The 23,639-nt window shown below is 44.8% G+C and overlaps 1 protein-coding gene across 7 annotated transcripts in view; it reads left to right on the top strand.

Moving 5' to 3' along the window:
• Positions 1–23,639, top strand: part of CDK14 (cyclin dependent kinase 14) — a 1,134,790-nt gene that overhangs the window by 748,002 nt on the left and 363,149 nt on the right. For all 7 annotated transcript variants that reach the window (XM_063921438.1, XM_063921439.1, XM_063921441.1 and 4 more), the window contains one exon: positions 16,711–16,804. In XM_063921438.1, the coding sequence (XP_063777508.1) occupies positions 16,711–16,804 (94 nt within the window). The remainder of the gene's footprint in view (positions 1–16,710; positions 16,805–23,639) is intronic.

Here is a 23,639-nt window from a genome sequence, read left to right as displayed (position 1 = left end):
TCCACCGCATGGCGCTGGGGATCCTCTGCGGAAGTCCGCACCGGTGGGGGCACGTCTCAAAATCTTCAGTCAAGTCTGGGTGCACTCGGACCTGGATCCTTGGATATTAGAAATAGTAACCCAAGGGTACAAATTAGAGTTTAAAGACGTGCCCCCTCACCGATTTTTCAAATCAGCCTTGCCAGCTTCTCTTCTAGAAAGGGAGGTAGTATGCGCTGCAATACTAAAGCTGTGTCAAAATCAAGTCATTGTCACGGTACCCCCGTCACAACAGGGGGAGGGTTATTATTCGAGTCTGTTCGTGGTCCCGAAGCCGGACGGCTCAGTCAGAACGATTCTGAACCTAAAATCCTTTGCTGCTCAGGATTGTCATTACCAATTTCAGACGTTGCCGTTTGGTCTGTCCACGGCTCCAAGGATTTTCACCAAGGTTATGGCGGAAATTATGGTTCTCCTGCGCAAGCAGGAAATCACAATTATCCCGTACTTGGACGATCTCCTCATAAAGGCGAGATCCAAGGAGCAATTGATGAGAAATGTTGCGCTATCGCTGACGATTCTGCAACATTATGGTTGGCTCCTAAACTTGCCAAAATCACAGTTGGTTCCGAAGACACGGCTGTTGTTCCTGGGCATGATTCTGGATACAGAATTACAGAGAGTTTTTCTTCCAGTGGAAAAGGCTCTGGAAATACAGAACATGGTAAAACAGATTCTGAAACCGGAAAGAGTGTCGATTCTTCAATGCACTCGGTTGCTGGGGAAGATGGGAGCGGCCTACGAGGCCATTCAGTATGGCAGGTTCCATGCCAGGGTGTTTCAGTGGGACCTGTTGGACAAGTGGTCCGGGTCTCACCTGGACATGCACCGGAAAATAATCCTATCTTCCAGGGCCAGGATCTCCCTCCTGTGGTGGCTGCATAGTTCTCACCTTCTGGAGGGACGCAGGTTCGGGATTCAGGATTGGATCCTGGTGACCACAGATGCAAGTCTCTGAGGCTGGGGAGCAGTCACACAGGGGAGAAATTTTCAGGGAAAATGGTCAAGCCAGGAAGCTGGTCTGCACATAAACATTCTGGAATTAAGGGCCATTTATAACGGCATTCTGCAAGCGGAACATCTTCTTCGCGGTCTGCCCGTCTTGATTCAGTCAGACAACATAACAGCAATGGCGTACATAAACCGCCAGAGCGGAACAAGAAGCAGAGCGGCAATGGCCGAGGCCACAAAAGTTCTTCGCTGGGCGGAGAGACATGCAAGCGCTCTGTCAGCAGTCTTCATTCCAGGAGTGGACAACTGGGAAGCAGACTTCCTCAGCAGACACGATCTCCATCCAGGAGAGTGGGGTCTTCATCAAGAGGTCTTTGCAGAAGTGAGAAGTCGTTGGGAAATTCCTCAAATAAACATGATGGCGTCCCGCCTCAACAAGAAACTTCAGAGATATTGTTCCAGCTCGAGGGACCCTCAAGCAATAGCGGTGGATGCCCTAGTGACACCGTGGGTGTTTCCGTCGGTCTATGTGTTCCCTCCACTTCCACTCATTCCAAAGGTGATAAAGATTATAAGAAGAACAAGGGTTCAGGCGATACTCATTGTTCCAGACTGGCCAAGGAGTGCCTGGTATCCAGATCTTCAGGAGTTACTCATAGAAGATCCCTGGCCTCTTCCGCTACGGGAGGACCTGTTACAACAAGGACCGTGCATGTATCAGGACTTACCGTGGCTGCGTTTGACGGCATGGCGGTTGAACGCCAAATACTAGCCCGAAAGGGTATTCCCAGTGAAGTCATTCCCACACTTCTTCAGGCTAGAAAAAATTTAACGGCAAAGCATTACCACCGTATTTGGAGGAAATATGTGTCTTGGTGTGAATCCAAGAAGGCTCCTACAAAAGAATTTCAGCTGGGGCGTTTACTCCATTTTTTGCAAGCAGGTGTGGATGCGGGCCTAAAGTTAGGCTCTATTAAAGTACAGATTTCGGCCTTATCAATCTTCTTTCAGAAAGAATTGGCCTCCCTTCCAGAAGTTCAGACCTTCGTGAAAGGCGTGCTGCACATCCAACCTCCCTTTGTGCCCCCAGTGGCACCGTGGGATCTTAATGTGGTGTTGCAGTTCCTGCAATCTCATTGGTTTGAACCTTTACGTAAGATTGAGTTAAAATTCCTTACTTGGAAGATAGTCATGTGGTTGGCCTTGGCATCCGCAAGGCGGGTATCTGAGTTGGCGGCTTTGTCTCACAATAGCCCCTATTTAATCTTCCATGGTGATAGAGTGGAGTTGAGAACTCGTCAACAATTTCTGCCAAAAGTGGTTTCATCATTTCACGTAAACCAACCTATTGTGGTGCCAGTGGCTACTAACGCCTTGGCGGAATCGAAGTCACTCGATGTGGTCAGAGCTTTGAAAATCTATGTCGCCAGAACGGCTAAAATTAGGAAAACGGAGGCTCTGTGTGTCCTGTGGGCTCCCAACAAGATTGGTGCTCCTGCTTCAAAGCAGACTATTGCGCGCTGGATCTGTCATACAATTCAGCAGGCTCATTCTACGGCAGGATTGCCGTTACCGAAATCGGTGAAGGCCCATTCTACCAGAAAGGTGGGCTCTTCCTGGGCGGCTGCCCGAGGGGTCTCGGCATTACAGCTTTGCCGAGCTGCTACTTGGTCGGTTTCAAACACCTTTGCGAAGTTTTACAAGTTTGATACTCTGGCTGAGGAGGACCTCTTGTTTGGTCAATCGGTGCTGCAGAGTCATCCGCACTCTCCCGCCCGTTCTAGAGCTTTGGTATAAACCCCATGGTTCTTGAAGAATCCCCAGCATCCTCTACTACGTATGAGAATATAGGATTTTAATACCTACTGGTAAATCCTTTTCTCTTAGTCCGTAGAGGATGCTGGGCGCCCGTCCCAGTGCGGGCTGTATCTGGAGTTATTGCGTATGGTTACACACATGTTGTGTTGAGTTCAGTCAGTCTGTGGCTGATGTTATTCATGCCGTTGCATGCGTTGTTTTTGAATGCCATGTTGTATGGCGTTTTTGTGGTGTGAGCTGGTATGTATCTCACCTTAGTTTAAAAATTAAATAAATCCTTTTCCTCGAAATGTCCGTCTCCCAGGGCACAGTTCCTATAACTGGAGTCTGGAGGAGGGGCATAGAGGGAGAAGCCAGTTCACACCCATTTAAAGTCTTAAAGTGCCCATGTCTCCTGCGGATCCCGTCTATACCCCATGGTTCTTTAAGCATCCCCAGCATCCTCTACGGACTAATAGAAAAGGATTTACCGGTAGGTATTAAAATCCTATTTTGTACCTACTTGGAACCTGGTATCCTTATTACATACTTCACCACACTCCATGCCTGACTTTATAAAGGACAACGTCCTATTGTCATCCTAGTGTATAGCATGGAGGACGATACGCTCTAAACTTAAAATATCACAACAGATATCTTTATTTTGAACCGCATAACACTTCACAAATTTTTTATACATGGTATGAAGGGGACCTTAAGTATGTCCATCAATTTTTGAACAGAGAGAATTTAGTCCTGCTCATGCATTAACAAATTATGGAACGCTTCCCATCTTTATTGATCCCCTTGTTCCCTTTCTTACAAGCTAGTAGTTATGTACAGAGGGTTTTATCCACTTTAACCGTGACCAATAAGACTAATACTTTAGATGGAACATTACGCCATGACCCGGGTGGTCATTTCTCTACCGCTTTATATTATACACACTCACGACCCTTACTTAATCTGGATTCTGGTCTGTTGCGATGGAAACTAGAGTTTCCGGATCTCACATTGAAGTCCATTCTGGATGCTAATGTATCTTTATACAAAACAGTAGGATCCATTGTGTATACGGAGATGCATCAGAAAATATTACATGTTACCCCTAAGTTAAGATTCCTCATTGGGGCTGCTCCTACGTCTCATTGTTTTAAATGTAACTCACCAGAAGCCGATCTTGTTCACTGCTTGTGGTCCTGCCCTATGGCGTGCACTTCAATTGTATATTACAAATGATCTGAAAATACCATTTACTATTGATAAAACCGGGGTGTTCTGGGGCATTTACCCTAACTCTCTCCCCACTAAGTTATCTAAAGGGAACCGTATTTTCTAATCAAATTGGCTGCTGCTGCAAAAAAGATACTCTCCCAATGGATTTCCGCTGACCCTGTTCCTATTTCATTACTACACCCCAGAATATCACACCTGTTTCACTTATATTGGACCAACACCACGTTGCAAAAAGAAAAGTTATCAGAGTAGCATTTTAATATTTGGCTCCGTATTTTCATACTCTATCCCCACTGATTAAAGAAGCTTTACCGAAGTGTTTCCAGTCTACCAAATGGTTTAACTTAGAGGTCCTTGACTGCGGTGCTCCCTTTTGATTGCTTTTGAACAGTGTTATATCCTATTTAAGGCGGGGTCTTATCTAAACTGTATGTGTTTCTCCTCACTGTATTACTCTGTGTATATTTCGAATGTTGTGTGATCTCTACCTCTTCCTTTGACTGATGTAAGGTAACGTGAAACGTATTCTCGTTATGTCTCTTTGTACTGTATACATTTTCTGTTTGTTACTGATTCCTCCTGTCATAGTAACATAGTATCTAAGGTTGAAAAAAGACAATTTGTCCATCGAGTTCAACCTATTTGTGATCTCCTATGCACGATTATTTTGTCTAAAATTTTGACTGATGCTGATGTCAGCCGTTGCATTTTATCCCTTTTTATAGTAACTATAGTGCGTGACTATGCACCATAACCTTGGATATCCTTATCCATTAGGAATTTATCTAACCCATTCTTAAAGGTGTTGACAGAGTCCACCATTACAACTCCCTCAGGCAGGTAATTCCAAATATGTATCGTCTTTACCGTGAAAAAACCTTTACGCCGTATTGTGCGGAATCTCCTCTCCTCTAACCTGAGCGAGTGTCCATGAGTCCTATGTGTTGATCTAGCCAAAAACAGGTCCTGCTCAAGCTCTGTGTATTGTCCCCTTATATATTTGTAGATGTTGATTATGTCCCCTCTTAGTCTCCTCTTTTCCAATGTAAACATGCCTAGTCTTTCAAGCCTTTCCTTGTATTCCAGCGTCTCCATGCCCTTAATTAGTTTGGTCGCCCGCCTCTGAACCTTTTCTAGCTCCAGGATATCCTTTTTGTAGTACGGTGCCCAGAATTGTACACAGTATTCAAGGTGTGGCCTCACTAGTGATTTATATAACGGGAGTGTAATACCCCCTCGTCCCTTGCATCAATTCCCTGTTTTATGCATGCTAATATCATATTCTTTGTTGTCATCCTACTTTGGGTACTGCTGCTTAGTTTGCTGTCTATGAGAACACCTAAGTCCTTTTCCAGTACAGTATCCCCTAATTTTACCCCATTCAGTATGTAGGTGTTATTTTTGTTCTTGCTACCACAGTGCATTACCTTACACTAGTCTGGGTTGAAGCGCATTCTCCATTTGGCTGCCCAAGCTTCTTATTTAACTAAAAAAACGTAAAAAATAAAATAAAAAGACTTTTGAGGCTGTAATTGCTGCCAAAGGCTGTGAATACTTATGTACATGTGATTTCTTAGTTTTGTGTTTTTGCAAAAATCTCAAAAAAACTTTTTTGTCACGTTGTCATTATGGGGTATTGTGTGTAGAATTTGGAGGTAAAAAAATTTATTTATTCCATTTTGGAATAAGGCTGTAACATAATAAAATGTGGAAAAAGTGAAGCGCTGTGAATACTTTCCGGATGCACTGTAGCTTTCTGTGGTGTGCTAAGGTGCGAAATGAGGAGAGCGGGAAGTAGAGGGCAATGAATCATTGTAGAAATAATCAGCTGCTTGCTTCCTCTGCTGGATCTGCACAAGGGCGCTGCTTTACTTGTATGTCATATTTGTGAGAAGACAGTGATGTGAGAGGTGGGGGATAGCTGATCTCAAATACAGACATCACATACTGTTCTCCACATGCCATTTCCACCCCTTTATAGCTGGTAACTACAAGTTGTCCAGGATGGTACTCACCAGGGGAGCCAGTCCAGGCGAGAGTGTCGATAGGCTGAGACCCCCACGTATTTTAACCCCTGGGTCTCTCTAATACCCCATTCACATCGCAATGACGGGTCCCACCCAGGAATTGGAAACGGGTCCTTCCCAGGTGGGACCCAGCATTGGACCCTTTCACAATGCCCTCACGACCCAGCAATATACCGGGTCTGGTTGATATCGCGGGCAGTGCCAGCATCATCTCCACGCCGCCTCTCCCTATGTTGCATCGACTCGGCAATCTGTTCACACTGCACCTGACCCAGTATTTAACCCGGGAATACCACTGCTTTGTTACCGGGTTGAATTACCGGGTCAGGCGACCTGGCCCCTTTCACACCGTACAGCAACCCGTGTTGACCCGGCAATATACCGGCTCTGTACTGTCTATATTGGGTTATGTTCACGGTGTGAAAGGGGTATCAATGACCCCAGCTCTTACCTCTAGTGGGACGGAGCCTCCATGATGCTTTGCTTTGACTCTTAGACCCTGGTATTTCTATAATGGGTGCAATGTGTGCAGTGTACACAGGCCCCTGGATCTTGAGGGGACCACATCGCACACACTGCACCCATGTTTTAATACATACCTTTCCGGAGTCCCGCGTCGGTTGCTGCTTCCGTGGCAAAAATCACTGCCGATGTGGCCGCCGCACATGCACAGTAGTAATTAGTCTCCAGAACATGGCGGGCGCCATGTTTCTGGAGACCAGAACATGCGCAGTAGACTCTGGCAAATGCTGGAGCCTACTGCGCCGTGGAGAGACAGAGGAGAGGGCCCACTCGGAGTCTGCACCTGGGCTCCCTCCTCTGTTAAAATGCCCCTGCTAGATAAGTGGATACCTGACAAATACCTCTTATTGTATATCTTTGATCCACTGTTGATTGTTTCCTGTAAACACTCTGCACTGCTCCCGAAGCAAACCAAGGCCCTCATTCCGAGTTGTTCGCTCGCAAGGCGAATGTAGCAGAGTTACACACGCTAAGCCGCCGCCTACTGGGAGTGAATCTTAGCTTCTTAAAATTGCGACCGACGTACGCGCAATATTGCGATTACAAACGAGTTAGCAGTTTCAGAGTAGCTCCAGACTTACTCTGCCTGTGCGATCATTTCAGTGCTTGTCGTTCCTGGTTGACGTCACAAACACACCCAGCGTTCGCCCAGGCACTCCCACCGTTTCCCCGGCCACTCCTGCGTTTTTTCCGGAAACGGTAGCGTTTTCAGCCACACGCCCCTGAAACGCCGTGTATCCGCCCAGTAACACCCATTTCCTGTCAATCACATTACGATCGCCGGAGCGAAGAAAAAGCCGTGAGTAAAATTACTTTCTTCATAGTAAAGTTACTTGGCGCAGTCGCAGTGCGAACATTGCGCATGCGTACTAAGCGGATTTTCACTGCGATGCGATGAAAAATACCGAGCGAACAACTCGGAATGAGGGCCCATGTGTAGTATGATGGAGTTGCTAGTGCCGGTTACCTGTACCATTGCCCTACATTCATACAGAGGCAATTAAAAAATATAGCAAATTGTACACAGTGAAGAATGCCTGGGGATCTTTCTGCTCTGGAACTTTTATTAGCAATGTATTATGAAAGATACCTTAAGAAGTTTTAGGCCGGGTACCACTTTAATTAAAAACGTGACCATATTTGCTAAACGAATAACAGATCTACTCTGGCTCTCGGCAGTAAAGGTTAATAACCTCTGATTTACATCTTCCCATTGTAATGCTGGAAAACTCATACGTTCATTTACAAGATTGTTATTTTTCTTTTCTCTTTGTTACTGTGTAATTTCGCCCTTCAAGGCTGGACATCTCACATAATTATATTTGCTCCCCAAGAGATTGATTTCAATTATCACAATGTTGATCAGTGCGGCAGTACAAAGGAAATGAAGCATGCAGGTCAGGTTTCCCCGTGTCTCGTCCAAGGAGAAGGACTCGTGTCTCCCCACGTTCCGTGTAAGCAGCATGTTAATTCCGGGGATTTCATTGGAAATACAATGCCGTATTACAGTGCTTTTATCATGATAAATGGCTTTATGAATATTTACCAAACTGTCTGGTCACATCTGCAGAATAAAATGTCGTCTTAACGAGGAAAAGACGACGAAAGCTTTCTTGGTTTGTTCAACTATTTGCAATAATCATATATTATTTTTTTTTTAGAAATGTACATATTGAATTATCCCATTATAATGAACCCTAAAGTTCTTGATTGTGCAATTTGATTTCTTAATTGTGCAATTTGATTTGGCTCAAAAATATGCAAAATCTGAGGAGTTTCTGAAATTTTTGTTCATCTGTCCCCGTGCCTTATCTACAGTAGTGTTTTTCTTTTTATTTTCTGCAATGGATTATTGTTTATTAGTTTTAAGTGCTGCATCATTATTAAGCCCATTCACATTAAAGGATTGAATTGTAAGCTTCTGCGGCCGCTTTTACCTATAGCCTTGGCATCGCATTCGTCTGCGAAGTACGTAGAAAATCAGTGCATCTGAAAGTGCAAGCCTATCCCGCCCGCTGTTCTGGCATCCACAGATGCAGCGGTTACTAGTTATGCCCACAAGACCTGAAACAGGCTTCCCTTACTTGTATACACAACACAGAATCATATGGAGATGTACAAACATGGCCACAACCCCGTGCCCCCCACCACACTTATCAGTTGCTTCATATGCCTTGATGCTTACCACCCAGTTGTTGCCCAGCAATGCCGCACTTCACGCTGGTCTCTGCATGCACAAGAAGCAACACATACGCGCATAGTTGCAACTTCGGGCACATCATTGTTTGTGCTACAAATATATCTATAATTGAAACACAACTAGCTCTACAGTTTGTGCTGTATGTTCTTTATAATGATTATAATCACATCTCCTTTTTGTAACAGAGCAGTAGAATATAAAAACACAGTACAGAGGTAATATCATTTGTGATCTCACTGTCCAGATGCATAGGCTTGTATTCCCACTTCCAACCATGCTTAAAGTTCTCTCCACGCTCTTATTTAGGGGAAAATGTACTAAGCCTTGGAGAGTGAGAAAGTACGGAGGAATAAAGTACCAGACATTCAGCTCCTAAATGCCACATTACAGGCTGTGTTTGGAGGTACTTTAGCTATCTCCACTTTTTCTCTTTCTAAGGCTAAGTGTCTGTCCCTTAGTGTGTGTTCTGTTGTAGTGTCGCTGTCATCTAGATTTTGGGTGGGCTAATAAAAATTGCCAACAGCCGATTAGAGGATTGATACCAGGGGCAAGCTATGTTTTTTGGGGACTCTTCTTTTGCTCTGTCCATTAATTTGAACAGTAATTAATTGGCATCCTGATACACTACAGGGACCGCATGTGTTGCAATCTAACCGTCAGAAGGGACACTCATTACCATTAATCCCAGAGGTAAAGTGGCTGCGTGGTGGTGAAGGACTGTAAATATGAACTATGTTTTGCTGTCATAGTTTAAGCTTTTACTGTGCAGACATGGTAAGGGCAGACATGCCTACTCTCCTGGAATGCCTGTCAGCCTCCTGAATGACAGGAGAAAACCAGCCTCTCCAGAGCCGTAATAACTACTGGATGGCTAGGATGCCATGGGTGCCGGTTGAGGAAGGTGGGGCCTATGGCTGCTTAACAGCGGAGAAGGCTTACCTCAGATGATGCCAGCCTAGCTTTTTGGTTCAAGCTTTCTGGCTTTGGGTTCAGTCATGGAGCCTCCATGATGTTATGACTCAGAAATGCAGAGCGTGATGTCATAATGTTGTGACACAGCTGAGCATGTCCTTCACTTTGCCAGTGACGCCCTTATCCTTCAATACACTATGTAAGCTCATGGATCTGCCAAATTCCTCACAGAAGTGGGCGGTTCTAGAACCCCATGATGTGATTCACAGTAAATCTCGTTATCATGGTTCCATCCTCCAGTTGTATTGGACTGTAGGGGCATGGCCATGGTAATTGGATTCAGAGCACCACGCCACCTCACCTCCACCTCTTGCATCTCCGGGCTGCTTGAGTTAAAATTGTGCCGCTATGGAAAAGGTGATTCAGATTGTATAGTGATATACTAATAATGTATACATAGTCTTCTGAGAGAAATATTACCTCCCAAATTTACTTTCAATTGAATGTAGTTAGCCATAACATCTACCCAATGCATTCTTAGTGTTTTTTAATAGACATGTTCTCTTGGCATTTGATAAATTCTCCCAACCGCATTTAGATGTGGGGAGTATGTGTTAAGGGCCCTTTACACTGGCAGATAAAATGCACAATATGAACGTTCTCGTTCATTAATGAATGAGAATTCGTTCATATCGTGCAGTGTGTAGGCACCAACGATTAATGATGCGCGGCCCCGCACATGCAGGCCAATATGGACTATATTGTCCATTTTAGCATGCAGTGCTATGGAGCCGGGTGACAGGGGGAGTGAAGAAACATCACTCCCCCCGTCACCTCCCCCCCGCCGCCAGGTTGCCCGTCGGCCGTATCCGCCGTCGGGCATCTCAGCGGCAGATCTGCAAGTGTGTAGGGCCCATTATTCCGCATAATCTGTCACTCGCAGCAGCAGAATCTGATCCGCGGAAGGTGAGTATTTTAACAATATGGCCGTAACACTTTTATACAAGCAGATGTTGACCGTAATACAATTGAACGTCTGGCCAGTAAAATACAATTCCCTCTGGTAATGAAAGTTCTAGAAGTTCTTTTTTTTTTTACTAAACTTATTTTCATTCTTGATTATATAAGCACTTGACAAAGATTTATTGTGGCTCTCGCTGTGAAATAGACCTCTGAGGAGGCTAAATGATGACTGGCAGTTTAATCAATCCAGCTTCTCCAGTAATCAGCCGGGACAGATGGAACATTATATATAATCACCTACTATTCTAATTTGCTTTAGTCATAGGAATTGATTAGTACATTTTTTTTGCCATTTATCAAAATATTGGGAGAAAAAACAAAATTGTGTGTATTCTTCCAGAATACAAATAAAAAAAATAGCTCTAATTTTGTAGAGACCTGTCTGGGTTCTTCTCTGGATCCTTTTTTGTTTTTGTTTTTTGTAAAAAAAATAAAATAAAATAAATGAAACGTGTTTCATTGGCAAATATAAGACCTAAATTAGAGCCGTGCCAGAATTACAGCTGAGTGATGAGCTGTCAGAGAGTGAGCTTTGGGTAATTCCTCACATGCGGCTTGTTGGTGTAAACGGCACACTCTTACTGATTGTTGTGACTTGCCCATTGATTATATTGAAAAGCGACAATGCAGCGTACCAATGCAATTAATTATTATTTATTATTTTATTATTTTTGCATTAAACACAGAGAAGGAACCTTTGTAAATTGTTATACAACTCCTCGACCCCCACTCTAAACACACACTTGAAAATATTGGACACAAGCAGCAGCATGTTGCATTTCATTGACTGGCTGCATTGATTAATGTTCATGCTTTGTTGCTTCAGAGGTCCTGTGTCTGACATTGGTGCCGCGTATTGATGCAGTTCCTATTTTGGTCCTGAATAAACGATGGTGTCCAGTTCTTTGCACTTCATCAGGTACAATGTATCTACGAGTTGTCCCTTCTGGAAGAGGGTGGCTCCTTTTGTGGTGGTGCAACTGGCAAAATAGAGTTTTACAGGGCAGGATATATACTTTCTGAAGACGCATCCGGCGAATCCCTCTTCATCCCCCAGCGGGTTTCCACTTGTGCTGGCGAGGGGCCACACGTGCAATAAGACTCCCAGGTCATTAACCTGGAAGCCAGTACTTCACCAAGACAGTTCTACATTGGAAGATCTGTGCCGGCAGCTAAGTAATTACGCTGGCCCCTGCTCGGAGCATGGTGCACCTGGGGGTACTATTGGACACACACAACCAACAATTGTTTTAGTCTCCAGAGAAAGTCCTGAAACTTCAGGGCAGGATAAGATATTTCCACACTCGCCCAAGAGTGTTGATACACTCAGCGATGCAAGTACTAGGCCTCATGGTGTCGGCTTTCATTCCCGCCCTCTGCAGAGGTTAATCCTTTCCAAGTGGGATGGCCTGCCTCATCGGATCAGGTCTCAAATGATCTCCTTGACTACGGAAGTTCGTCTGTCACTGAGCTGGTGGCTACAGGGCCAACAGTTGAGCAGGGTCCGTCCCTTCTGGATCTCCAACTGGGTCCTCCTGACAACAGATGCCAGTCTGCGGGGTTGGGGCGCTGTGTTGGAGCAATAATCTCTCCAGGGTCTGTGGACCAGGGAGGAATCTCTTCTCCCGATAAACATTCTGGAATTGCGGGAAGTGTTCAATGCGTTGACACTGGTCCTGCCTCTAGTACAGAACAGGCCTGTTCAAGTACAGTCAGACAACGCCACCACGGTGGCGTACATAAATCATCAAGGCGGAACTCGAAGCCGCATGGCAATGCTGGAAGTATCAAAGATCCTCCGTTCGGCGGAACGCCATCTGCCAGCAATGATCAGTGTTCATTCCCGGAGTCCTCATTTGGGAAGCGGATTTCCTCAGTCGTCAGGATGTTCACGCCAGAGAGTGGAGTCTTCATCCGGAAGTCTTTCAACTCCTAGTGGACAAGTGGGGCTTACCAAGTGTAGACCTCATGGCGTCTCGACACAATCACAAGGTTCCGGTCTTCAGCTCAAGGACAATTGATCCTAAAGCAGCATTCGTGGATGCACTGGCAATTCCATGGAAGTTTCGGCTGCCATACGTGTTCCCTCCAGTGTCACTCCTGCCCAGTGTACTGCGGAAGGTCAAGCAAGAAAGAAGAATACTACTTCTAGCCTCTCCAGCGTGATCCAGACGGCATTGGTTCCCAGACCTGCAGGGTCTTTCATAGAGCGTACTCTTCTACTTCCTCAACACCCAGGCCTCCTCGTTCAGGGCCCTTGTGTCTATCCGGACCTGGCCCGACTGGCTTTGACGGCGTGGCTCTTGAAGCGTCCCTCCCGAGGGCCAAGGGATTCTCTGAGGTGGTTATTCAAACTATGTTGAAAGCCCGTAACCCATCTTCTGCATGGATTTATCATAGGGTCTGGAATTCTTACTTCACCTGGTGTGATGGTAAGAATTATTATGCATATACTTTCAAAACTTCTAGACTTTTGTCTTTTCTGCAACAAGGCCTGGACTTAGGCCTTCGTCTGGCCTCCCTCAAGGTTCATATTTCTGCCTTGTCAGTGTGGTTTCAGAGGAAAATTGCATCTCTCCCTGACGTTCATACTTTCACTCAGGGTGTTTTACGTATTCAGCCTCCCTATGTGCCTCCGGTGGCTCCATGGGATCTGTCTTTTGTTTTGTATGCCCTACAAGAGTCTCCATTTGAGCTTCTTGAGTCTGTGGGCCTTAAATATCTTACGCTTAAGGTTGTGTTTCTGCTGGCTATTGCCTCTGCTAGGAGGGTGTCGGACTTAGGCGCTTTGTCCTGTCGTCCACCCTTTCTGATTTTTCATCGTGACCAGACAGTTCTTCAAACTTGCCCTGGTGATCTACCCAATGTGGAATCATCTTTTCATCTTAACCAAGAGATTGTGGTTTAGGCCTTTATCTCTTCTGGTTTGTCCTCCAAAGAGCGGTCTTTGGGTGTGGTACGGGCTCTCCGTATTTACATAGAGAGGACTGCCTCCCTCAGGAGGTCAGATAACCTTTTTGTACTTTTTGGTTTTCACAAACGTGGCTGGCCTGCGAATAAGCAAACCTTGGCCAGGTGGATCAGAATGGTGATTGCTCAAGCCTATGCACAGGATGGACTCCTGCTGCTATCAGTGCCCATTCTACCCGGTCTGTTGGACCTTCTTGGGCGGACCGCCGTGGTGCATCTGCTGAACAATTGTGCAAGGCGGCTACGTGGTCCTCTGTGAATACATTTATCAGGTTCTATGCCTTTGATACATCCGCCTCCCAGGATGCTACCTTTGGACGCCGGGTTCTTTTACCTGCTACAGTGCATCCCCTACCATGAGGAACTGCTTTAGCACATCCCCGATGTTATTCCCTGTGGAATACCAGTGTACCCCGCTGCAGAAAAGGAGATTTATGGTAGACTTACCATAGTTAAATCTCTTTCTGCAAGGTACACTGGATTCCACAGGGCGCCCACCCTGACGCACTTAGCTTCTTTGGGTTTGTATGGCATTAGCCGCTAGTCCCTTCTCCTGTCGTGAGAATGTGGTTCTATATGACTAACATCTACCGTCTCTCTTACCTGCTACTGCATTGGACTGGTTAACGAAACTGAGCTCCAGTGCCTGGAGGCGGGGTTATAGAGCCTGTTGGAGCCTGTTGGTGCCTGGAGGCGGGGTTATAGAGCCTGTTGGTGCCTCGGATGAAGATCCAACTCTAGACCTGATAGTAGCAGCAAATTTGTTAGCAGATGGGCAAAACCATGTGCACTGCAGGTGGGGCAGATATAACATCTGCAGAGAGAGTTAGATTTGGGTGGGGTATATTGTTTCTGTGCAGGGTAAATACTGGCTGCTTTATTTCTACACTGCAATTTAGATATCAGTTTGAACACACCCCACCCAAATCTAACTCTCTCTGCACATGTTATATCTGCCCCCCCCCCCCCCCCCCCCCCTGCAGTGCACATGGTTTTGCAGATCTGCTAACACATTTGCTGCTACGAACAGGTCTGAATTACCCCCCTGAACCAAGTTGGATTGTTCTGCCCAAGCAGACATGAGGGTAAATTTACTAAGACGGAAGTTCTATTTAAGATGGGATGTTTCCCATAGCAACCAATCAGATTCTACTTCTCATTTATCTAGCACCTTCTAGAAGATAATATCTGGAATTTGATTGGTTGCTATGGGCAACATCCCATCTTAAATAGAACTCCCATGTTAGTAGATTTACCCCATGGTGTCATAAAACGTGTCATGCCTAACTTGACCCACTGTGCCTCAAGCAAGGAGAGTATTACGCAAATCATAATATCTTTTCATCCAAAATTCTGTTGTGTTAGATTTGTAGATAAAGTCGCCCATGCCTGGGCTGACCTGCTCATCAATAGTTGTGATCTCCTTTCATAGTAGCTAATTTACCAGCTGTTATTATGACCTACAGTATACGGGGCAATAGGAAAGCTGGTATATAATTGCAAAGGTATTTTGAACCTTGATTCTGAGCTAAGTGTACATACCAAACCCCCCTGTGGATTCCACTCACTTCAGGGCCTAAGCAGTAAAAACGTTTCTATTCAATGACTTACAGTAAAACAGATATATTTCTATATACACGCTACTAAATTATCTAAACATTTAATTTATACATTCAAACCTATTTCATTTCATTTATCTCTTACTACAACGTATACATCTCTGTTATTCACTATGGTTACAATCCCCTATTTATCATTAATGATATTTTAACTCAGACAATCGGTGAGATGTAATGGCGCCCAGGTACAACAGCGGGGCGGGATGCTGCTGAACTCGCATGTTTTATTAAAGGGACAATAACGTACAAGGCATGGTTTTGCCTTGTAAGTGATTGCCTTTTTAACAAAACGTTCGAGTTGGGCAGCATCCCGTACGGCCGCCGTATTTGAGCGGTATTACATCCCGCCAAACATCTCTTGTTCTAAGGGGTATATGCAATTGAAGTTGAAAGCTGCCGTCTGTCGAAAAGACGGCAGTTTTCGACTTTTTTAGGTCGGAAGGGGTTCCGACCTATTCAATCTAACCCCAAATGATTCGACTAGTCGGCGGAATAGCTGCCTAACCGCGTGCTTGTGTAGAAAACCCCCTTTTCGTCCATCTCAATTCGACTTTAAAAAAAGTCGAAGTGAGATGCGGGAGCAGAGACGAGGAGAGCCGTGGGCACACAGGGGAGAGCAGCGCCGGAGGACGTGTCACAGCCGCCGCTCACAGCAGCGTCCACCCGGCTCCAGCAAGCGAGACCTTGCTTGCTGAAGCCGGGTGGATGCTGCCGCGAGCGGCAGCTGTGATGTGGGGACGGGGGAGAGGCAGAGACAGGTGGGGGGGGGGGGGGGGAGAGCCGCGGCAGACGGGGGAAAGCAGGGCTACAGCAGCGACTATATAGCCGCTGCTGTAGCGCTGCTCTCCCCCGTCTGCCCGCGGCTTTCCCCCGTCTCATCTCCCGCATCTCAATTCGACTTTTTTTAAAGTCGAATTGAGATTGCATTGAATAGCCCAGGTCGGATCCATTCCGATAAATGAATGTCGGAATGGATCCGACTTCAATTAAATATACCCCTATATGATATTTTATGTGAACAATTACATATCTGTCAACAATCTGATTCATATTTCTACGCAAGCTGACGATTTGCGTACAAATCCTATGTTTGGGGGTCTGCACACATGCAGAACAGGTCTTTACGAGCAAAATAAGGTTCTGTGCACAGAATGCATTCCTGGATTTTATTTACCATTTTTTTTAATAAAGTGGAAATGCACCCTACTTGGAAATGAGGCATGTTTTATAGATAAATGTACACAGTGTTAAAACATCACTGTAAGACACTAATATGCCGCTATCATTGACGTATTGATTGATGCATGTGTCTGAATGCCCAGCTTCTTTATGTAGTAACTAGCTAGGGCTGGCCGGATGATGGCTCATTGATCCTGACACATACATTAAATGTATTCTCTTTTCTCATTGGTAGGGGCGTGGGATGCATATTTATTGAAATGATCCAGGGGGTTGCTGCTTTTCCAGGAATGAAAGACATACAGGACCAACTGGAACGAATATTCCTGGTGAGTTCATTTTAATTTATTCACCTTTTTTTTTTAATTATTATTCATGAGATAAAGGATTGACTTCTCTTAGAATGCATTGTATTTTTTTATGCATATAGATACATGCATGTGGTTTCCTGAACACAAATTCTCGGATGAATTCCTGCAGTGTCCTCTCTGCTGTCATGGAAATGATATGCAATAAATAATACATTTCCATGTTCCAAAGCTTCACATTCTGCCAGCTGTAAGAAGTGGTGCATGCATAAGACGCATCTTTGCAGTTTGATGGATGAGGCCACAAGATGTCTATATAATCCAGTAAATTAGTTCTTTGAACTTCTGCCAGGACATCAAAGACGATGTCTTCCGCCAGCATCAACAAGACATTTACCGGCAGATCTCTTGGGAACTGCTGTTGTAGGCATGGGTGTATCTTGGGCCAGAGAAGCCCATACCGCACTTCCTGCTTTTCAGAAATCACTGGAAAAATAGTGCGTCTACCATTTTTCCCCAAGATTTGCGCATGCGCAGTTGAGAAATCACTGGGAACATGCGCAGAGGTTTACTTTGCAACTGCGCCGGCGATAGATGGCAGAGCCCACACAGAGACTGCATACGGGCTCGTTCCTCCTCTATTAAACCATCCCTGGCTGTAGCACTGTGAAAGAAACCAGTGAACGTTATATGTTTAATTACAATATACAAGGAAGAAATCCTTCATGTAATCGTATTCTCATTACTTCTGAAAGATGAATGAACAGATCCGTATCAGGGGGAAAAAAAGAACTAAAAGTTGGAGTTAAGTCGTGGTCCAGAAATGATTTCAGGGAGATTTTTTTTTTTTAATATCTTTATTTTAAATGATCAACAGGGACAATAGTAATACTGTATATCAAACAAACCATGTTTATAAGAGCCTTTGAAGTTAAACTATGGCGGAATAAAGAAATAATACTTTACATTGACTGTACAGAGAGCCTGGTGTCATCTTTTAAAAACTCGCCGCTTTAAATCCCGCAACAGAAATCACAGAACATCAGGGAGCTTGACAAGAAACGTCATTATATTTCCCCTCTATGGCCCTCATTCCGTGTTGTTCGCTCGCTAGCAGATTTTAGCAGCATTGCACACGCTAGGCCGCCGCCCTCTGGGAGTGTATCTTAGCATAGCAGAATAGCGAATGAAAGATTAGCAGAATTGCGAATAGAAAATTCTTAGCAGTTTCTGAGTAGCTTGATACTTACTCCTACACTGCGATCAGCTCAGCCCATTTAGTTCCTGGTTTGACGTAACAAACACGCCCTGCGTTCGGCCAGCCACTCCCCGTTTCTCCAGCCACTCCTGCGTTTTATCCTGACACGCCAGCGTTTTTCCGCACACTCCCAGAAAATGGTCAGTTTCAGCCCAGAAACACCCACTTCCTGTCAATCACACTCCGATCACTTCAACGATGAAAATTCTTCGTTCGGACGTGAGTAAATCTACTAAGTTTTGTGCTAAAATACTTAGCGCATGCGCACTGCGTACCATGCGCATGCGCATTTTTGCCTTAATCGCTCCGTTGCGAAAATCGCCAACGAGCGAACAACTCGGAATGACCCCCTATGTGTAGATGTAGATAACAGGGAGATATCCAAGGCAAAGTCATACCCTCTTGGGTCTGCTTTTACCTTTCTCCTCTTCAGGAGAAGCCCGGAGGGGGGGGATTTGGCTTATACATGATGATGGGGGCAGGGCCGGAACATGATGATAGGGGCAGGGCTGGACGTCTGTCATCATTAAGCCCAGTCTCCCTACCCTGACAGGATGTTGCGAAACAATGATACAATTCTCATGTAGTATACTATCATGTGCTCCTCACCCTCCTGAATATACCCTCACTTTAAGGCATTATTCTCCCTGTCCTGACCACTTTCCTAGGAAGTGGGCTGGAAATGAGTGCACACCCCACTGTTTTCCGATGGCACGAGGGACTACCACGGAAATTTGATTGTCTCTCGGAGGATTCGGGCATTTGAGTAAATGTATTTCTTTTTTTAAATAACTTAGGCCCAGATTTATCAATCCTTGGAGAGTGATAAATTGCACGGTGATAAAATACCAACCAATCAGCTCCTAACTGCCGTGTTACAGGCTGTGTTCTAAAAATGACAGTTAAGAGCTGATTGGTTTGTACTTCACTGTGCAATGTATCACTCTCCAAGGCTTGATAAATCTGGGCCTTAATGTTTGAATAGCTACTGTGTACATTTGTGGTAATGGGTAGTTCTTTTATACCAGCATATAAAGTAATCCAGTTTATACAGAATGTGAGTTTATTGGTTCTGTAGCAGTGTAATAGTTATCTAGATTTCTTACATGACTTCTGGCTGCATTGGTTTGTTTATGGCACCTTCAGGCTGAAATGATTTATTTTCTGCTGATTCCTATAACGCTTCTCATCCTTCAAATTCTGTGTTTCCTGACCTCTGAGAATACGTTGTGTTGGCTCTTTATGTCTCACGCACCGTTTGCTGTCCAACAACAGCCATGAGAGTGGAACATCCAGGATTGTGCTGCGTACTGACTAAGCACATGCAGGCGGGGGAGAACATTTTCACGGTTTAATCACTTTTATGGCTGTAGAGGTCTGTGACACGTAACAAGGCAATAGCGCAGTCTGCTGCTAATATTTGTAGAAATTTTATATTTTAGAGAAATTTCAACCCAAACTGTGAGCACAGTAATAAGCACGTCGTCGGGTCCAGTTCCTGCTTTTCGATAAAAAAATAAATAATGTGTTTTAGTTAAAGGAGAAATATAAAAGTGTTTCAGGTCTGTTTGTCACACTGATTGCATTTTCGGTTTGTTTCTTGCGAGAAAGTCGTTTTTGTTTTGAATATAGTTTTGTCTTTATTTCTTCGTTTAATGTGCATACACTCCCTTCCTATTATCTTGCTGCAAAACTGCGGCGGGTTCAGGATTCTTCCTCTATAATTTTCAGACTGGAGCAGTGTTCATTTTGACAAGGATTTTCAATTTAGTTTTAGTCTTTGTCGCTTACTTAGAATTGTAGTTGGTTTAAATTCACATTTTATTTTTTTTCTTTTGCTTAATTTTAGTCAAATTTTAGTTAGTGGATCTCAGTTTTCATTTTAGTCCGTGTTTTAGTCGTTTGCAAACAGTTTAATGATACTGTAATGGATTTTGCTGAAGAACACTTATGTAAAATTCCCTTGCGAAGTTTGCATACCTTTTAACTACTGTATACTTTTAATAATCTAGCCTCAGTGGGCTGAGAATGTGTTGCATACTTAGTCTGACTTCCCGTAGTCCTCCCATATATCATACACAAATGAATTCCTTAAGTTTGTTAGAACAAACAAGTGCAGTACACAATCCTATTTCCTTCACAGCAGGTCATGTTTATTGTCTTCAAATATCTAGAACACATAATTGTTCTTTAAAAATATAAAACCCTACTTCCAGTGTTAATTCTTTGGAGTTGTAGGCAACATTCCAAATAGTTAAAAATATTAATGATGGCCCTTTGAGCTATATGCTTTATGGAGAAGACTATAACGCTAATTATAACAGTTTGCCTCCATTATAAGAGAATGATCGGTGACCATCTAAGGCTAACAGGCCTTAGGAGACTTTTGGGCACAACCATCCCCAAATACGACTTCCTTGGAGACCTATCCCAGACCTGAGTGTGGTTGAGTTCAGGTGAAAAAAAAAAGTGTAGGCACAGAGAGGAACTAAAACTGTGGGATTAGCAAGGAGAGATAGGAAAATCAGAAGGGGATCAATTGCCCCTGCAGTTTTTTTTTATAGTTACCCCTCTGGGGTAAACAGAAATGAGGAAAAAACGCAAGCAGCACAAAACTTGTAAGCGCTATTTGCAAAAATGTTAAATTTTTACTCAAAGCTGGATGTAAGACTGTGCGATTTTGTATAATTCTGTCACATGACAACTTCCGGGTGTATAAAGTACCTTTATGGGAGCGAATAATCTGTCCATGTTTACTTGATAACTTACTCAGCCCACCTGTATGAAATCCCGCATGTTCCATGTGTATATGATGTTGGATTATATAGCTGGGTCAATAAATTCTAATCACACTTCTGTTATTATGGACTCATTGAAGTAGCATCCCGTAATTTTTCTGATTTGTGTCTTCATTTTATCTTACGTCTATCTGGTGTCTGACCACGTAACCCATTTGCTATAACTAAGGTGAATGTAGCCAAGACACCAAGCCGCATCAGAAACTATTTTAATAAAAGAAACTGTGAAATGATGACAGGTGTGTTTCCAGGAGCAGATTACAGTTCCCCCGAAAACAGCAATTAGGTTGTACAAGACTTGTGCCTAATGAGAACTTCTGCTAGAAAGGGACACACAATGTCAGCATCTTGCTTTCATCCCTGCACAGAGACATGAAGAATTGCCGGGGATTTACGCAGCAGCATCTCTGACTCATAGAAATTGTGCTGAAAACTTTTTTTTCCTAGTAAATTCTCTGTGCAGAGATTTTGTCAACACCACAGATATATTAATAAGGTGAATCATGGCGCTACTAATAGAACACATTCCTTGAGGCACTGGTCATTGAGAGAGACGCAGGTGACATCATTATCTTATAGCATCTCTGCTAAAGGTACATTAACATAATTTTTTATAATTCCGTTCGCTGCCCTTGTTTGTGTCTCTGTCCAATATTAAAAGGGAATGTTTTAGACATACAGTATCGTAGATTTCATAGGTCATGATAGATTTAATGTACACTGTATATATTTGTACAGATCACTGCGACCCAAATAATTTCAGGCCCTCAAAATCTATATTACTTAAAGTGTATCCCCACGGTGAGATATGTACTTGCGATTTTGACTATATAGCATACTTGCCTACCCTCCCGGAATGGCCGGGAGGCTCCCGAAAATCGGGTGGCTCTTCCGGCCCCCCAGAAAGGGGGGCAAGCCTCCCGCTTTCCGTGCTGCCCCTCCACGACCCTCCTCGGCCGCCCACAGCAGAGAACAAGTGGGCGGACCGAGGGGGTCCGATGACGCGATTCGCGCTGAATCGCGTCATCGTCGCTCCGCCCCCCGCTATACAGCTCCTCTTTTCTCGGCACTGCATAGCAGGGGGTGGAGCCACGATGAAGCGATCCTGATGCCACGCCCCCGGACCGTCCACTACCCTGTTGGCCACGCCCCCGGAATGCCCATCCTGCTGCTGGCCACGCCCCCATGCACCTACAACGCTGCCTCCTCCCGGAGGAGGGGGCAGCAAAGTAGGTAAGTATGCTATATAGTCAAAATCACAAGGAAAGTTAGTGCATATCGCAAGGTGAAAGCCACCTTGCGATCCCGATTCGATCACGATGCGCGGTTCCGCAGGGTCGGTTTCGCAAGCCTAGATAGACTGTGCAGGCAAGTCAATTTTGACTATCTAGTATAAGTGTACAGTCAAAATTGGCAGTCAAAATCGCACATAGCCAATATCGCAAGCACAGTCTATCTAGGTGTACACACCTTTAGTTTTGTTACTAGAGGAATTTTATTGGATGAAAGCAGTCTAGCTAGTTTCCTTTACACAACAGGATGCCACAGTTGATGGATTCCCTTGCCTTACAGCTCAGTAGAGGCAAGTAGCAGTGTTCAGGGCTACCAAAACTTCAGACGGACCCAGTTCCTCAGGGGGTGTGGCCACTGTAGGTGGTGCAGCTATGCAGCTCTCCCCATTATATATGTACCTGTAGTATGCGCCGTGGCGGGGTGTGATCACTGCATTATGTGGCTATTAGTGACGTTTGTTTAGGTAAATGGCTGAGGAGGCACTGGCTAGTATCAGAGCTAGATTTGCAAACAAGGGCCCTCATTCCGAGTTGTTCGTTCGCAAGCTGCTTTTAGCAGCATTGCACACACTAAGCCGCCGCCTACTGGGAGTGAATCTTAGCTTATCAAAATTGCGAACGAAAGATTCGCAATATTGCGAAAAGACTTCTCTGTGCAGTTTCTGAGTAGCTCGAGACTTACTCTTCCAGTGCGATCAGTTCAGTGCTTGTCGTTCCTGGTTTGACGTCACAAACACACCCAGCGTTCGCCCAGACACTCCTCCGTTTCTCCAGCCACTCCCGCGTTTTTCCCAGAAACGGTAGCGTTTTTTCACACACTCCCATAAAACGGACAGTTTCCGCCCAGAAACACCCACTTCCTGTCAATCACATTACAATCACCAGAACGAAGAAAAAACCTCGTAATGCCGTGAGTAAAATACCAATCTTCATAGCAAATTTACTTGGCGCAGTCGCAGTGCGAACATTGCACATGCGCAGTTAGCGGAAAATCGCTGCGATGCGAAGAAAATTACAGAGCGAACAACTCGGAATGACCACCAATATGTGATCCCAAGGGTTCATGTGTGTTATCCATAGGTGCAGCACTATGTACTGCTGGAAATTTGGTGAGTTTTGATCAGAGATGTGTGGAAAAGGTAGGCAGCTGAGGCACCCACGCAAGGCTCAAGTGCACTGGAGGATCCAATCACACCACCATCAGTCATAACATCGACAAGCCTTTGCCTGGCGCAAAGTCTCCCTTGTAACCGCTGTGGCTGCGGTGCTGTGAAAGAGATTGCAGCCGCAGGCTGAAACACTCTCATGGTACCTCCTCTTTTTGCAGAGATTTTAGGTCACCTCCCATTCTACATCCTGAGCCGTCCATGGATTGCAGAAGCCGTCTCATGTAACAGTAATGTTGTACACTAATGCGTGCGCCGCTGCGCACCTAGGTTTATGCGCTAAGGGTTTCCTACACTTTGCATGCACAATAGCAAATAACGGCTCATCCACGCTTGGTCCAC

This window comes from Pseudophryne corroboree, chromosome 5 (assembly GCF_028390025.1).
Source record: "Pseudophryne corroboree isolate aPseCor3 chromosome 5, aPseCor3.hap2, whole genome shotgun sequence".
Classification (NCBI taxonomy): Eukaryota; Metazoa; Chordata; class Amphibia; order Anura; family Myobatrachidae; genus Pseudophryne; species Pseudophryne corroboree.
Note: the sequence above shows the minus strand (reverse complement) of the source record. Positions and strands in the feature narration are given on the sequence as shown.